Source organism: Bos javanicus, chromosome 11 (genome assembly GCF_032452875.1).
Source record: "Bos javanicus breed banteng chromosome 11, ARS-OSU_banteng_1.0, whole genome shotgun sequence".
Taxonomy (NCBI): Eukaryota; Metazoa; Chordata; class Mammalia; order Artiodactyla; family Bovidae; genus Bos; species Bos javanicus.
Window position 1 is genome coordinate 13,883,086 of NC_083878.1, and position 18,574 is coordinate 13,901,659.

Sequence of the window (18,574 nt, forward strand, 5' to 3'; positions counted from 1 at the left end):
AAATTAGCCCATTCTAACTGTTCCCACGTTTACCCCCCTCTTCCATGTAACCAGATATTTCTTCAGTCTTTACCCTGGAAAGAACCCTAGCCTTTTTCCCAAGATTTCTGTTTTGTCCCACTCTGTAAATGACCAGCCCCACCTTCCCTAGCTATCCCTCCCAGTTACACACATGCACACTCACATGCGCATTCACACACATACACTCATACACATGAACATGTACACATGTGTTCAACACATGCACACTCACACATGCATACCATGTGCACACTCACACACTTAGATACACATGCTCACACATATGTGCATACTCACACACATGCACTTTCACATGTATACATGCACACTCATGCACACACAAGCACTCGTGTGCACTCAGGTATAGACATGTGCACACACACGCATAATGCATATACACATGCACTCTCACGCACACACACTTGCACACTCACAGAAGTGCAGACACATGCATACTAACACCCAGTCACAATCACAAATGTGCACTCATGCACACACACACACATACAGGTGTGCACTTACACGCATGCATGTGCACACTGACACAGATACACATATTCACTCATATGTGCACACTCACACATGTGTATACTCGTACATGCACACATGTGCACATTTCACACATGCACACACAAGCACTCATGCACTCACATACAGACACATGTGCACACATGCATAATGCACATGCACACATGTGCACTCTGACACACACTTGCACACTTACAGAAGTGTACACTCACACACATGCACACACATGCGCATTAACATCCAGTCACCATCACACATGTGCACACATACACAGGTGTGCACTCACACACATGCACTCTCACACACAGGTACACTCACACGTCTCAGTTTCACACAGTATAAAGGCACTAAGCTGGGACAGCAGGAGGCTGCAGTCTGTCCCCTTTTACTACTTTACTCAATTTTCCCATCGGTAAAATGGGGAGGAGCGAGATGATCTTCACATTCCCTTCTACTTTTCCAAGTCTGTACTTATAGAGTCTTCCTTCCTCCCTCCCCGCCCATGCACTTCAGAACTTGCGTGGGAAGCAGGGTGGGGTGAGAGTGGGAAGGAGGAGGAGGGGCTATTGGAGGGTTCTGTTTCTGGCCTTGAACGAGTGGCAGTCTGTAGGGTCTGGGCCACTCAGGGAATCCCATCCTTGCTCTGCCTGCCCTGCTCTGCCTACTGGGAAGATACTGTCCATTTTTAAAGTTCCTCACTGGTGTGGGAAATGAAGTGGGTATGAAAACATGTCATTTTCCTATTTTTACTGGTGAAACTGAACCAGTGACAGTTCTTGGACACCTCCCCTGAGCTGTCCAGCCTCTCTGTTGCCCGGGTCTGTTTCCTCATTCTGTCCATACCAAGGAAAGCTCCCACCTGGGCCCTTGCTGGGTTGCTGCCATGTTTGGACATCATGACCCATTTACATTTGTAGACAAGAGCCCAGAGTCCCTAGCCCACCAAGGGCCTGTTCTCTACTGTCTGGGAGAAAGCCCTCCCCTGACAACATCAGCCTGACACTCTTGGCTCTAAATTTGCTATATAGAATTGCCTGGAAATGGTTCTGTTAGCCCCAGACAGAAGCTCTTGACTGAATGAAATCTAATGGGTCATGTGTTTGGATCTTTTTCTAGAAGAGGCTAAACTGACGGAAACGAGCGAAGTCACCACAGAGCCGGATGTGACGCAGCCGGAAGGAGTGGTGGTCAACGGGAGAGAGGACGAGCAGACGGTGGAGGACACCCTCAGCAAAGGCCTCAGCCAGATGACCACCAGTGCTGACACGGATGTGGACACCTCCAAGGACAAGACCGAGTCTGTCACCAGCGGCCCCATGTCCCCAGAGGGCTCGCCTTCCAAGTCTCCCTCAAAGAAGAAGAAGAAATTCCGTACCCCATCCTTCCTGAAGAAGAGCAAAAAGAAGGAGAAAGTGGAGTCCTGATTCGCAGTCCCCTGGGGCTCCCATTTGTGTCTCCCCTACCCCTGTCCCGCCTTCTCCCATCTCTGACCCCGGAAGCGTGGGGCCGAGGAGGGGTCGAGTAGGCCCTGGATCACACTCTGATGGGAAACTTAGAGATTGTCCCCCCCAGCCCCTCATTGTTCCTCTGCCCCACAGAAGTCAGGTGACTTTCCCAAGGTCACTCAGCTAGGTCAAGGCAGAGCTCGGACTAGAATTCACGTCTCCTGGCTCGCGGTCCTGTGCTCCTTCCAGACACAACACTGCCTAGTTGTGGGCCATGCTCACAAGGATGCTGCCCCTGATCTGAGCCCAGGGCAAGGGGCCAAAGCTGGCTGCCAGCTCTCACCAACTAGGCCCCATTCAGACAGGCTGAGGCTTCCTTGAGCAAGGTCCTTGTCCTTGCGGGAACCCAGTCTCTTGCTGATGGAGCTATCACTATATTTAGAAATCTCTCTTCTCTTTCCTGTAGGGTAATGGCCCTGCTGCTCACAGTACCCAGACAAATGGACCTGTCCCCTCAACCAGAAGTTAATCCCTGTTCCCAAGGGCTGATGGCTTAGCTTGTGCTTCCCCAACCACTAACCTTGAGCTTTCTTCATGGAACCTCTGGAATGATGGCTGGAACAGTTGTAAGAGTGGGCAGGCATGAGGGCAGCCAGGTCAGCCACAAAGCAGGGGATGGTTTGATCAATATAAGAAGCCAGGGACTTAACACATTTGAATTGTGCATCTCAGGCGCTTGAAAACGAAAACCAAATTTAGCTTAGAAAAAACTCGTCTCATGCTCAGGGCTGAAATTTGGGGAAATTTTGATCCTCTGTTAGCTTTGGGTTGTACAAGGAGGATCAGGGCAGTGTGGATATGTCACACCTTTGCAGCATTCCTGACATTTGAGCAACACTACTTGTCTGGTTTGCCTCCGGTCCAACATTAGGGGTCCCCTGACTTTCCTTCAAACCTAGAAACCCTGGCTCATAGCCTGGAACTGGCATCTTACCCTTGGCCCCTTGACCTTGGCTCCTCTGGATTATGGGTCCAGTAGAGGAGAATGAGGTGAGCTCTTCAGAATTACTCCTCTTGGATCAGCTTTCAGAGAAAGGCTTGGGTGCCCCTCGCCTTGTTACTGTCTGTCCATCCATCCTAGGGCCTGTAAGAGCCACAGCTGTTTTTTAAATGCCATCACTATCCTTTCATACCTTTCTGCGGGACATTGATCTATGAGCATTGTTGGCTCCTGAAAAATAGACAATCCATTCTCTTTTAAGCACAGTGTCTTCAAAGAATATTTTCCCTTTCTGTCCTGAATATTGTCAAAGTATTTTTGAAAGTTCTTAATCATAGTTTTCTGCTTTTGAGCACTTCCTATACACACACACTCACACACACTTCCTATACACACACACTATGCAGGCTTCACATACACTATATCCTTTAACTCTTGAGACAGTACTGTGATGTGGGTCAGATTATTCCCATTTTATGGGTATGAAAACTGAGCCCCTCCAAAGCTAATTGACTTGTTCCAGTGACTTGGCTAGAAAAAGCCAGAGCCTGGATTGAATCCAGGTCTGTCAGAGTCAGAACCTTTGCACTTAGCAGCTGTGATGATCAGAAAACTTTTAGTCCAGGACTGTTTTGTTTCTGCAGCTGGTTGTCCACTGCATAAGTGAAGGTGGGAGTCCACCCACCTTTTCCCCCCTCAGTGCACAGTAAGTTCCTGGTGAATGTGGGCTGTGGCTGGGCCAGTGTGGACTTCTGACAAAGGAGAGGCCAGAGCCTTCTGGTTGGGGCCAGGAGTACCATCCATAGTTGGTAAGGATGGGGCGAAGAAATGAAACTGACACATTACTAAAGAAAGCCCCATCCTGGGTGTCCCTAGAACAGATTCCTAACTGCTGCCCAGATTCCTCTCTCTGTTTTGCTTCTGAGTCAAGTCTTGTGATGGACGACCCAGGTCAGAAAAGTCTGTGATGTGGGAAATGCCTTTCAAAGCCAATCCTTTGATGCCTTTTAAAGAAAACTATTTCACATCCATCCATTCATCCTGATATTTGTTAAGGATCCACTCAGCGGTAGGCATTCTGCTGACATTAAAAGAAAACAATCGTTGTGACTAGAACAGTCAGGGGCAGGTGGTGTTAAGAGCAAGATAGGATGGACACAGCCACTGGTGCAGCTTTTTGTGTTTGAGTGACTGTAGCTCAGAAATAATCTCGACTGACTCTTTGCTTTCAACAAATTCTATTCTCTTTACAACAGGAAGGCCTCATTTAGATGAACGTGCCTTGCAGGAGTTTATGCCATGGGGCCACCTCATATCCATCCATCTGTTCTTTCTTCATGTGTTCAAAAATGATGCATGAGCTTGGGTCACAGGCCAGGCCTGAGGACTGTCCCTGCCCAGAGGAGGTCTCCAAGTCTAGGAGGCATGTTACAGAATAGGCAAGGATGTAGAGATGGCATAAGGAGGCATCAATTTACTATCTTTCAGGCCAGAGAAACCTTCCTGCAAGGAGTGATGCTTGAGTTAGGTTTTCAGAACAAAGAGAAATTTTCCAGGAGGACAAGAGGATGAGCAGGACATTGGTGATCATTGAAGTGTGTGTGTGCAAAGGCCTGGAAGTTTGGAGCGCCAGGTGTGTCCATGGAGTGATTCAGCGTTGCTGGGACGGACAGTGTGAGGTGGTGGTGGGCTTCACTTCACGGTTTGGCAGGGTGGATTGTAAGGAAACTGGTAGTAGGTGTGGGGGAGCTAGACTTCCTCATGTACGGCATCTGGAGCCGCTGAGGGCTGTGGTCAGGGGAGATCAAGAGCAGGCTGCGTTTTAGAAAAATTCCTTTGGTGGCTGAGTGGGGAACGGAGTGGAGGGGAGGGGACAGTGCTGGAGGAATGGGAGGGCTCCATGAGGAGGCCTTTCTGAAACATCAGCACTGAAACAGGTGTGGTGAGCTACCTTACACTGCCTCTACCTTTATAGCAAATAGTGAGCGTGCAGTGCAGAATTCATTCCCATGAAATTCTCTGGAGAAGGCATCTGATGAGAGCTTTACAGTGAGGAGAAGGGATCGTCAAAGAGCTAATGCTCACTGCGGTTTGGGGTTCTGTTTTGTCTCAGGCTAGAGTTGCTAGGAGAGCCGTCGAGTCCCCCAGTCCTTTTCTCCTCCCCCTGCTCAGAGGCCATGCTCTGAGTGCTACAGAAGCAGGCATGGGGTCCAAATAAGACCACAGGCTCTTAGGGTGAGAAGAAGGGACGTGTTCTTTGGCTCTGAATAAAAGTTTGGCTGAATACTTTGACCAGTTATCTGTCTGGAGAAAATGTACATATGGGAAGCTCAGAAATGTTAGGCCATAGGATAGCTTCCAGGAAAGTGTAGATATACTGTGGAAAAGGATGAGAAAGTGTAGACAAACGAGCTGCGGTCTGGATGCTGAACTGGGGAGTGGAGCGGTTTCTGAGCCTGTTTCCTTGGGAAGACAGGCAGGTGTGGAGTGAGGAGGCAGAGAGAGAGATGCTTATAGAGACGCAAGCTTGGCGCCAGTGGCTCTCTGTGCATGGGATGGTACCCAGCAGTGATGTGTGAGAGCATGCGCAAACTTTCCCGAAACTTTGCAAAAAGCGCTGCGGAGAGACCAGCCCAGATCTGTGCTCTATAAGAGCCTTGAGACCTGACCCAAGTCACTGTCTGACTTTGGCCAGGTTATACAGATAAAAGTAACCTCCTTCAACACTCCTGTAAAGAAGACGGGGTTCTTCTTCTGTAGACAGATGAATTCCTTTTAAAGGACTTGGTGGGAGGGAGCTGGATAAGAAGCCTGGTCCAGTAAGAATCCCACTGGAGAGCATCACCCTTATACCACTGAATGTCCATGGAGCCCAGCCTCTGCCCCCTGCCCAGTGGGTGCGTCAGTCACTCCTGAATGGGCCAAGGCAGTCATGCATGTTGCTCAGGGCTGTCATCACAGAGGGCTTCTACCGTCAACACGGGGAGAAGTGCCATGAGGCCACTTCTCCAGTTGCTGTGGGTTGGAGAGAACCATTCACCCAATAGCACAGTTCACTTCTGAAAGCCTAGAAGATGGAAAGGAAGGGTGGATTTTTCCATGGAGGTAGGCAGAGGGTCAGATAGACACATAGCCTACCCTCAGCCTCTGTGCCATCTTTTGCATTAGTATAAATTTTATGCTGTAGCTCCAGGCAGGAGTATGTAGTTTTTGTCTATTGAACAAATGAAGAAAGTTACTGCCTTTCCCCAGGATACTCGTGTGGGTCAGTGGCAACCCTCGAGGTGGCTGTACTTTGCAGCTGTCTCTCTGAACGCAGAGGGAGCAGGTCCTTTTATGTCTTCTCTACCACATGAGCCCAAGCCTAAGATGATAACATTCAAAGAGCCTGAAGGAATGAAGGAGGGGACAAATCTGTGCTCTCCACCTCCTCAGAAAGGATACGGATCCTCACAGTTCAAAACCCGAAGGGACGTTATGTCACCACAGCTCCACATCTGTTCTGGGAGGGGCGCTTTAGAGTGTCAGGGGCCTGAACTGACTAATGAAATGTGCTCGTTGGTGCTCACTGGCGCCACAATAGGAACAAATGTGCACAGCACACAGTAGAGTGACGAGCTCCAGATGTCCTGTCTAAGCACGGACGTGACCTCCTTTTTACCAGAACTGAGTGCACAGGTAGAGACCTGTCACCCACGCACACCGATCCCCCTTCACCTCCCGCAGTGAGAAGCCACCTTACCCAGGACTCGGCATGAGGGTTTCAGGCGGGGTGTCCCTCTCGACCTGAGAAAGCACCTTGCATTATTTTCATATAGACAGGAAAGGATGTCTATGATGAGGAAGAATCTCCTTTCAGGAATGATGAGGAAGAATCTTCAGTTAGGGTTTTCTTAGAAGTGTAGAAGTTGTGGTTCATGTTGGTTTGTACTTAGGTGGTATGAAGTTTTGCCAAATTGATATTTGGTGACCTTTGCCTTCAAGATTGCCCCCAAAGTTGAGTCATCACTATGAGACATTGGGGTCTGAAGACAGAGGAGGAGTGGTCACCATTACTGCCATGAGGAGGGACTTGGGCACAGCTGGCATGAAGCACCAGTGGCTGCCCCCAGATAGTCAGCCCCCGACATTTCTCACCCACTGTTCCCAAGCAGCAGTGATGGGTAAACCCCCTCTCTCTTAGCAGTGTGAAGAAAATGTTTTGAGGCCTTCAGGGGATTGGTAGGAGAATAGCAAGAAAAGCCCTAATCTCTTTCCCCCAGAATCTTGTATAATTCTGAGAATGCAAAGGCCAGACCTTCTCTTTGATAGTGAACCAGAAGGAGGAAGATAAGTGGACCAAGGACAGGGGCTGCATTAAGTACATCAAAGCCTTCCTAAAATGGGAATATATGTGGGGGACCCCAACCCCTACATTTCAACTCTACCCCATGCCTATCAGTCCTGCTTTGTGGGTGATTGATCTCCACAGGCTGCTCCACCTTTAAACTTCTGTAAACTACACTACACCACTGAGTCCCAGCCCTCTCCCGGTGCGGGGAGAAGGGGAGCAGGACTAGTCCTGAGCCTGGCTGGCCTGGCAGGGCGACGGGGCCCTGGTGGAGCGCAGTGTTCCCTAAAGCTGTGGGTGGTTTCGGTGATACGTCTGTCTGACAATCGTCCTCCCCTTGTACATGCCTGGTCTGTGTTTAGCTTTTCCTAGTATTGTGAGGTTTCAAATAGGGGTTCCATGTAAATATTCTTTCTGCTACTGAAATGCCAGCCCCCAGATTGTGCATCCTCCCCACGAAGGGTTTTGCCTTTACGCTAACACTTTTTGAGCCACTGGTGTGCAGATTGACTAGTTTCTTGGGCTTTTATTTTGCAATTTTATATATATACACACACACATATATATAATATAATATATATATATATATTTATGGGTTGGTTTTGTACAGTTTTCTGTTTGAATCTCTGAGCACCAAAGCTGCCCTTGGATTTTCAAGAGAACTTTCCAAAGCCACTTGCTGAGCCCCCGCTGCTTTGGTGTTTGTAGTGCCGGGCGATATCTCTGCCCATGGATTTCTGTATGTATGTGCTGTTTTCTCACCTGCAGATATTACCCTAGTAAATCTACCATGCTTGGCTTCCCAGTGTGTGACCCCTCTCTGTCGGCTACCCAGTTTTTCCGGCTCCGTGGGGCTCAGAAGCCAGAGTGGTGCTCCCTACACGGGGACTTTTATCCTGGAGACCTCTTGCGTGGAAAGCTGGATGTATGAATCACTGAGTTCTGACTGGGGAGGGAGGTGATAAAATGCTATAGTCTTTTGAGAAGGGAAAGGCCGTGTGGATTTGTGAACGGCTCTGTGGAGGACAGTCCATTCAGATGGATTGGATGGGAGGGAGTTGCAGAAACAAACATGTGGGTGGGCCCCAGAAGGAAGCAGGGGACAAATCCACAGGCTGGAACAGTAAAGAGTTTCCAGAATCAGAGGACAGTGGGGGTGGGGGGAAGCTAAGATGTTACCTTGAAGGGTGAAAGGGGAACAGAGATACTAGGGGAGAAAGAAGAGGAGGGAAGAACTGCTTTGCCCCTCCCAGCTCATCTTTACTCAAATAAGGGGACTGGTGTTTGTTCAAGGTCCACATACATCAGTCAGGCTCAGTTTAAGCAACTTATAGCACCTCATGTAATCCCCATAAACTAAGAGCACGATCCGATTAATATTACCCATTACACAGTTGAGGAAACAGCCTCAGAAATAAGGAAATTGTCTTGGGCCATGGGTAAATATGTAAAGCTCAATTGCAAACCAAGTTCTTCTAGGTAACCAAGTTCTTCCCCCCTGCCCACCACCCAGTGTCCTGAGCAAAGAGACCTCCACAGAGACAGACTCAATCACCACTCCCAGGCCCACTGTTCCCACAACGCAGCCTCTTTTTGTATCCAGGCGCCCCCAAAGTCCCCACGGGCTTCCCCCAGGAGCTGAGGCTCTCCCCTGGCCCAAAGCCATGAGCGCTCCTCCTAAATTTCCACTGTGGTGACTAAAGGCATCTGAACAAGGGGGCAGAGTGCCCTCCACCCGCTAGAAACACTGAGGATTTTCTTCAAATATCAACAACCTCAACCTCAGATATGCAGATGATGCCACTCTAATGGTAGAAAGATAAGAGGAACTAATGAAGAGGGTGAAAAAGGAGAGTGAAAATGCTGACTTAAAACTCAACATTCAAAAAATTAAGATCTGGCATCCGGGCCCATCACTTCATGGCAAATAGGGAAAAAGTGAAAGCAGTGACAGATTTTATTTTCCTGGGCTCCAAAATCACTGTGGATGGTGACTGCAGCCATGAAATGAAAACACACTTGCTCCTTGGAAGGAAAGCTGTAACAAACCTAGACAGCATATCAAAAAGCAGAGACATCACTTTGCCAACAAAGACCCATACAGTCAAAGCTATAGTTTTTCCAGTAGTCATGTATGGATGAGACAGTTGGACCATAAAGAAGGCTGAGGGTCAAAGAATCGATGCTTTCAAATTGTGGTACTGCAGAAGACTCTTGAGAGTCCCTTGGACTGCAAGGAGATCGAATCAGTCAATCCTAAAGGAAATCAACCTGAATATTCACTGGAAGGACTGATGCAGAAGTTCCAAGACTCTGGCCACTTGATGCTAAAAGACAACTCACTGGAAAAGACCCTGATGCTGGGAAAGATTGAGGGCAAAAGGAGAAAAGGGCAGCACAGGATGAGATGGTTGGATGGCATCACCGACTCAATCGACATGAATTTCAGTGGATTCTGGGAGATAGTGGAAAACAGAGGAGCCTGTCATGCTGCAGTCCATGCGACTGGAAAGAGACACGATTTAGCGACTGAACAAGAAATAAAGTGCAAGAAGGAAGATTTAAGGTTAACCAACCATGTGTGAAAGGTGAGCCAGCCTGCTGAGGAGAGGGAAGAAACCCGCAGTGGAAGCCAGATAACTGATAGCAGTGAGGGATGCCCAGGACACAGGAAGAGGAGATGTGGCCAGGGGCGGGGGAGGGGGGAAGGGGGATCTGGCCTCAAGGCAGAGAGCCAGGTCCAGAGTTCACACGGCTGGAACCCTGTTTGCAAGGTCTCAGTAACAAGGGGAAGAAGAGATGCCTCACACCAGGATCCTGACAAGGGTCAGAGTGCTGGGACCCCAGCTAGTGCCGGCCACCCTAATAAATATGAAAAAGGAAGTTTTCAGTCAAGTTATTGCATGGTCCACTGTGCCACGCAGATAACTAGACCACTAATCTGACAAAATGTAACCTTTAGATGCAAAAATCTTTCCTTTTCTCTTCCTCTGGACCTTTGGACAGAGAACCATGCACCTCTGATGGGACTGTCTTTAATCAGATAAAGATCTCACTCTTCCAGGAATAAACAGGGAGAATAATAGTGTGGTAGTTATTTAGCAGTTCAAATGTAGGAACCAGTCTGAGAAATGGGAAGATGTACTCCTTAGTGAAGCTGAATTACTACAAAAAGCAGGAAGAGGTTAAGAAAAATCTTTATTAATATCCACTTATTAGAAAAGACCAGCCAGTCATGAAAAGGAAGCACTTTAAGTCAAGAAAAATAAATTTTGATGATGAAAAACAATGCCATATTCTAAAACGAGGCATGGGCAGTCAACAAAGGTTGAATATCATCGATGAATGAGGAGGGCATAGTGTTCAGACAGGCAAGGATCCCCAGTCCAGCATTAGAAAAAATTAGCCAATCATGTATCCAGTACTGACTGGGAAATCAGTACAAGTAAATAATTCAAGAATGGAAGGACATGGGATTAAAAAATGGTCGTGAGCAATTAAATAAGTTTATACCTAAGTCTAATATTTCATTGTCAATTTAACAAACTGGAAGCAATTGTTTAAAAAGTAGTTATTGGAATACACACACACACACTTAGAACAGCAGAGAAGTCCAATATGCTAAATTAATCATTAGTGATGAAAGGGATCTAATAGGTTATTTCATTTTTAAGACCATTATGGAAATAACTAGTTCAATTACATATAAGGTTATGAACTTAGAGATGATTTATAAAAGTTTAGAAATAGTTTTCATTAAAAGGCCATATAAGCTTACAAATTATTGAATAGAAAAATAACAATAGAAAGTGAATCATTAGGAATCCAGCTAAGATGGAGTAACAGAGACAATTATCTTTCCTAAAAAAAAAAACCAAAAGAAATGAATAAAACATGTGAAACAGGTCAGGATGGGGAACACATGTATACCTGTGGCGGATTCATTTTGATATTTGGCAAAACTAATATAATTATGTAAAGTTAAAAAAAAAAAAAAGACACTTGAAAATGATCATTCACTAAAACAAGGACTCTTCCCTGCCTTTCCTCCTGCCCCATACCTGCAGTCTGCTGGGTCGCCTACTTCCACTACCAAAGATGTCCACTAGTTGGCGACATTTCCTTTCTCGGCTTCCCATGAAGAAACGGCTCCAAGCAGCACGGTTCCATGTTTTGCCAGGCAGACTCCAGCAGTGATGTCATGGGCTTTAGTACCCTTTAGTCAACAGCAAAAGGATCAGTGATGAGCAGTGAGCCTCCTTACTCATCAAAGACCTAAGATATTGATTTCTGAGCAGCCCTTAACACTTCAGTTCAGTTGCTCAGTCGTGTCCAACTCTGCGACCTCATGAATCGCAGCACGCCAGGCCTCCCTGTCCATCAAAAACTCCCGGACTTGACTCAGACTCACCTCCATCGAGTCAGTGATGCCATCCAGCCATCTCATCCTCTGTCGTCCCCTTCTCCTCCTGCCCCCAGTCCCTCCCAGCATCAGAGTCTTTTCCAATGAGTCAACTCTTCGCATGAGGTGGCCAAAGTACTGGAGTTTCAGCTTTAGCATCATTCCTTCCAAAGAAATCCCAGGGCTGATCTCCTTCAGAATGGACTGGTTGGATCTCCTTGCAGTCCAAGGGACTCTCAAGAGTCTTCTCCAACACCACAGTTCAAAAGCATCAATTCTTCGGCACTCAGCTTTCTTCACAGTCCAACTCTCACATCCATACATGACCACTGGAAAAACCATAGTCTTAACACTTACGTAATATCTAGTACTCACTGCCTGGTTTCCAGAGTCCACACCTTTGGGCAGCCTGTGTGTTGGTCTAACTCATCAGAACCTGTTCTCTTGGCCAGGAGGCCACACACAATAGTGAGCAGGATCCCAGAGCTCTGGATCCACACTGCTTGGACTGAATCCTGGCCCTGGCCTCATGAGCTCTGTGCCCTTGGGCAAGTCACTCATCATCTCTAAGCTACAGTTTCTTCATCTGTAAAATGAAAAAATTTGGGGGGACTAATTTGGGGTGATTTGTGATTTTGAATCATACAGTGAGGGACACCATAAAATTTTCACTACCTCAGACTTTCAAAGGACAGTTTCTACTATTCTTAACACGAATGCATGGAGACACACTCACAAACACACACAGAAATACACTCAACCCCACATAACCCTTCACACATAAAGCAACCACACACACACACACACACACATATCATACTCACATACCCCTGGGATCATGCTAAATAAACTTGATGTTCTCAGTTTCCATTGTTTTATCCATTCAGAAGATCCTAAATTCAGAGAATGAAGCAGAAGCCCCTCCCCTCTAGAAGTGGTCTTTGCCTCCTACAATCTCTGCAGAGCCAACAAGGGGCCTCCCTGACCACCGTAACTGCTCTGGACCTTTGAGGGTACAAGGCCAGAGTATATTGGAAGCTCACATCCTAGATAGGTAAACATTTTAAGTTAAATGGATTCTAAATTCCAGCTTTTATAAATATACGTTCATAATAGGATGGAAGGCCAAGTTCAAATTTAGAATTCTTAGACTCACTGGAGTCCCCAGTGGGACACACACAAACATGACACTGGCGGGGGGCGGAGAGGGCGGACTGATTCCGTCTCTAACCACTAGTCTGAGCCTTTTCTTCTCAATGTGGGGTCCTGCTCATGCCACAAATGCCATTGTGTGCACACGTAGGGACACCTAGACCTCACGCCCAGGCTCTGTACACACCCTCTGGGCAAACAGCTGCCTTCTGGCCGTGCTCTAAGTCCTTGGGAAGATGAGCTCTGGGAAGAAACTGTGCGGACACCAAAAGTGGGTCAGTGGCTGTTGGGGCAGGAAATTTGGCAGAGTCCTGGATATCCAGAGCATGGGGTAGCACTAATGGGCGTGTCCCCTTGGTCATGCTGACTCCACCCCCATGGGGGGCGTGGCCAGAGAAAGTGTCAATGCAGGACACAGGGCAGTGGCCCGCTTGTTGGGGTTTAAGGGCAGAAATCCTACGGAGGGAAGAGTAAGCAGTGCTACCCTCTGAGAAGTTCCTGAGAAGGCTGAACAGGTTCCATTAATTAACAAAACAAAAGCTCACCACGTGCTTGATGGGAAGTGTTCTGCTATAACAGGGAAGGCAGACACTTGCCAAGGTCTGCTCTAAGGAGGCTGTTGGATTCGCCAGGTTTTATAGGGACCAAGGGCAGAGAAGGCAATGGCACCCCACTCCAGTACTCTTGCCTGGAAAATCCCATGGATGGAGGAGGCTACAGTCCATGGGATCGCGAAGAGTCGAACATGACTGAGCGACTTCACTTTCACTTTTCACTTTCATGCATTGGAGAAGGAAATGACAACGCACTCCAGTGTTCTTGCCTGGAGAATCCCAGGGACGGGGGAGCCTGGTGGGCTGCTGTCTATGGGGTCGCATAGAGTCGGACACGACTGAAGTGACTTTGCAGCAGCAGCATAGGGACGAAGGGACGTTTGCTTTCCCTGGTATTTCTGTGGGTGATACTGAAGTACAGTAAGACACTGAAGCCTCTCAGTGTTGAAATCTTAATAGTGAGCATTTCATTTCTGTCTCTTTCATTCGTGGCTACCGAGGCATGATAAATACAGGCAGGTAACCACACTGGCCTGGGGGCTGGTTCACTGCCCATCTGGCACTCCCCTTCGTGTGGTCAAGACACAGCCTTTGTCAGATCATCCAGGGGTGATCCGACCCAGGACTATAGCTTATTTTCCACAGGTGGCATTTTCAGATGGCTCCTTCCTGGTGACACTTAGGGAGGGACCTTTATCTTATCCTTTCACCATCTCCCCAACACCCAGGCTCCTTCTAGGAGGAGACCAGAGGCCTCTAATCCCTGCCTCCGCACAAGGCAGCTTGTCAGCACCACCACTGACGTTTGCTCCCTGGCCTCTAGTTCTGGGCCGCAACTCGCTGGATTGTCTATAAATGTCACCCAAGATTCGTAACTAACTCAGGGTACAGATGTGACCACGTCTCTCACTTTCTTCCCATTGGTGGTTCTGTCTACATATACTCGTTTGGGCAGACAGGCCAGCGTTGCCCCCTTGAGGCCATCCCCAGCCACCTCTCTCTAGAGTTTCTAGCATCCAGGTGGGGTTGGGTCTGAAGTCTGGCCCTCACACCAGAGGAAGACCACTGGGGAGACATGAACCCACTTCTGCCGCTGTGACTTTTGCTGAAGCTTGACATGGCTGTGAAAATGGGTCCCTTGAGCTCTGTCAGCTGACCTCACCTGCAGTGATACTCCCGCACTGGCCCAATTCCCACCATCCCACACAGAGCCTTTCTGCTTGTTCCCAAGGCACCACCCCAGGCTGGGGAGATGGGTCCTGTGGAGCATCCAGCCTCAGCCCCCACCAGTCCCTGGGATACTAGCCACACCCTCCTGCTAGTATCCACACACCCTGCTAGTCGTTTTTGGCCAGCAGACCTAGGTCAAAGGCACTTTAATCCACCACCCAAGGGTGCTTTCCTCGCTTCGAGAGGCCGGGAGAACTGGTCTGTGTCGGCTTCTTTGCTCTCCCAGTGCCCTGGGTCTTGATGCCAACAGCCCCTGGCTCTCCCCCGAGTTCTGCACATGGTGGGCCACACCTGCCGATCACTGTGTGTGTGCTGTATTCTCTTCCCAGGGCAAGAGGTGCACCCTGCCACCCATGTATGCAGTTGTAAGGACTGCTGGCAAGGGAGTTTCCCCTAAATAACAAAAGTCGGCCCCACTGTGACTTAAGAAGGTGGCGAAGCCGCACCATGCTCCTCCTTATCCCAGTTGGGCTGTTATGTGATAAACAGACTGGAGTGGGAGAGAGTGACTGTGGTTACCAAAGGTGGCCAGTACAGGGGTCTTGGTGACAGATGACAGTGCACCAGGGTGGAGAGGAGGGTGGTCAAGGGCTGGGCGGGAGCCTGATGGGCAGTGGCTGCGCTGGGTGGGAGAGAGCCACAGTGCTCAGTACTCTCCTTAGCAGCCAGTGACCAGAACCTAACCCAAACTAGCTTGAGCCAAAAGGGGGATTCACTAGGTGGATACGTAGGCGCTCAACAAACCAAGGAGAGCAGTGCAGAAAGGCAGCTAGGGGCCTGGGGGACTGGAATCAACTCATAGCCCCAGGCCGCTCAACTTTGGGCTTTCTGCTTGTTCCCCAAGGCTCTATCTCCACTGGACTCACCATTTTCTTTGTTGAAGACAAGTTTTCTCTAGGACCCTCTATCTCTTACCCCTGTGTCTTTCACAGCCCAAGACTTAACAGACTTCTCGCTCAGTTGTGTCCACCTCACTGTGACCCATGGACTGTAGCCCACCAGGCTCCTCCATCCGTGGAATTTTCTAGGCAAGAGTACTGGAGTGGTTTGCCATTTCCTTCTCCAGGGGATCTTCCCGATCCAGGGATTGAACCCAGGTCTCCTGCATTGCGGGCAGATGCTTTACTGTCTGAGCCACCGGGGAATCCCTTCACAACCCAAGAGGTCAGGAATTTTCTCCATTAGTTCCATTTAGAAAAACCTTGGGGGAAGTCTCGGATGGTCCTGGCTGAGAACCAAGCCCATTCCAGGGCCACTTACCAGATCTGAGGGGGCAACTGGGACGGACCCAGCAGGGTCATTAACCCATCCAGGGATGGGGAGCCCTGGAGGAGGATCGACCTAGAGAATGTCAGGAATTTAGCTTGGAGGTGCTGACTTCCAAGCAGAGCAGCCAGGGGGATGAATCTAGGGCTCCAAGGAGAAGTTGGGCTGGAGCTGCCACCAGTAACTGATGACCCAGTTTAGGGAACTGATGAGGCCAAAGAAATGGATGAAGAAAACAAGAAGAGAACCTTGGATGGGATTTCAAGGAAACCCCAGGCCATGGCAGAGGAGATGATCTGGTAAAGGAGGCTGAGGAAGAAACAGCCTGAGAAGTCTGGGGAACAAAATGGTGTGGCCCGTGGAGACCAGGGGAGGAGGCCAAGAAAGAGGGCGTCTCAGCAGTGGCAGAGCTGAGCAAGTTGCGACCCAAGACTGCCCGGTGAACTCAATGACCTGGAGGTGATTGGTGACCTCTGGAGGGATTTAATGGGGCAGAAGCCAGGATGGGATGGGAGGAGGACGAATGTTCAAGATAAGGAAATGAAGATGGGGAGGATGGACAACACTGGGAAGAACTTCGACTGTGAAAGTGAAGAGAAAAGAACAGTGGCAGCTGGAGCACTGTGAGGGTTAAAGAGTGTTGGTGTTTTTACTTAATTTTATTAATTATCATTATATATGTGCTAAGTCACTTCAGTGGTATCTGACTCTTTGCAATGCTATAGACTGTGGTTCTCTGTCCCTGGGATTTTCCAGGCAAGAATACTGGAGTGGGTTGCCATGCCTTCCCCCAACGGATATATAATAATATATTTTATCAAAGATTATGTATTATATATAAAGTAACATACTAAGCCATTTATTAAATAATAGATAATAATAGTATATATTAACATGCTCTTTTTACTTATTAGTATCTAGTATATAATACATATTATTAATATATATGTATACACATAATGAGCTTCCCAGGTGGTGCTAGCGGTAGAGAACCCTCCTACCAATGCAGGAGACATAAGCGAGGCAGGTTCGATCCCTCGGTTGGGAAGATTCCCTGGAGAAGGGAATGGCTACCCACTCTAGTATTCTTACCTGGAGAATCCCATGGACAGAGGAGCCTGGCAAGCTACAGTCCATGGGATCTCAAAGAGGTGGACATGACTGAAATGACTTAGCATGCATGCATACATATACATAATATATAATACACATACCTACATAATGTATAATATATAATGTATATCACATATAGCACATAACATATATAAGGATTATAATTAATATATTTTATAACAGATTATGTAACAATAATTATGCAGTTTTTTTTCTTGGCTATGTGGCATGAGCAGGATCTTAGTGTTCCAGCCAGGAGCCAAACCCATGCCCTCTGCACTGAGTGCAGAGTCTTAACCACTGAACGGCTAAGGAAGTCCCTATGCAATGTTATTAATCATATGTCTTAGTTCATGACACAGTCTCATCTTAGATGCATGTCAGAGATGTTTATTTATTGCATGTCCCTGGTGGCTCACGTAGTGAAGGATCTGCCTGCAATGCGGGAGACCTGGGTTTGATACCTGGGTTGGGAAGATCCCCTGGAGGAGGGCAGGCAACCCACTCCAGTATCCTTGCCTAAAATGAATATTATAAGAAACACCTAAGATAAGAACAGGACTACTGACAATAATTTACTATGTACTCCTTCCCTCCATTGCCCTTGGCTTCTGCCATTGGAGGTACCAGCAACCCGAATCCCAGTTTATCATTCTCTTGTGGTATTTTCACACAGGGAACACTTAAGGACAGTTAAAACAAATGAACTACAGACATATGCAACAATATAGATAAATCATACACTGTTTATTAAATGAAAAAATTAAGCCCCAGAGGTAGCCTATAGTATGCTATCCTATATATATATATATACAAACTTTATATATATCCCATATACATATTTATATGTATAAATATATATATAAACTTTTATATATATCCTTTATATATATATATATATATATATATATATTTATATATATAAATATATATATAAACTTTTATATATATATCCTTTATATATATATAAACTTTTATATATATATAAAGGATATATATATAAAGGATATATATATATTTATATATATATTTATATATATATATAAAGGATATATATATAAAGGATTATAAAAATATATATAAATATATATATAAAGGATTATACATATATATATAAAGGATATATATATATTTTTTATATATATATAAATATATAAAGGATATATATTAAAGGATATAAAGGATATATATAAAGGATATAAATATATAAAGGATATGTAACGCAAAGCATATATAAAGGATATATATATAAAGGATTATAAAAATATATATAAATATATATATATATAAAGGATATATATATATATAAATATATATATATTTAAAGTTAATTCATCAAGTTAAGAGCAACTGCAGCTAGAGCCCAGGTCAGGGAGGGATGAATGAAAGGTGAGGTGGGTGAGCGGGGTTGCTGCAGAAGATGAGTGAGTTCCCATCTGGTAACTTGCTGTTCCCTCTGAATCAGGAGGCAAGGCCATCTGCTGGGAGTCAGGGAAGAGAGAAAATGAACATGAGAGATGAGGAGAGAACAAA

General features: G+C 46.9%; 1 protein-coding gene across 1 annotated transcript in view; it reads left to right on the plus strand.

The window, feature by feature from the left end:
* Positions 1–8,129, plus strand: part of ADD2 (adducin 2) — a 126,112-nt gene extending 117,983 nt beyond the window's left edge. The window contains exon 16 of the mRNA XM_061431991.1: positions 1,666–8,129. Coding sequence (XP_061287975.1) covers positions 1,666–1,973 — 308 coding nt within the window. The 3' untranslated portion in view covers positions 1,974–8,129. The remainder of the gene's footprint in view (positions 1–1,665) is intronic.
* The last annotated feature ends 10,445 nt before the right edge of the window (positions 8,130–18,574 follow it).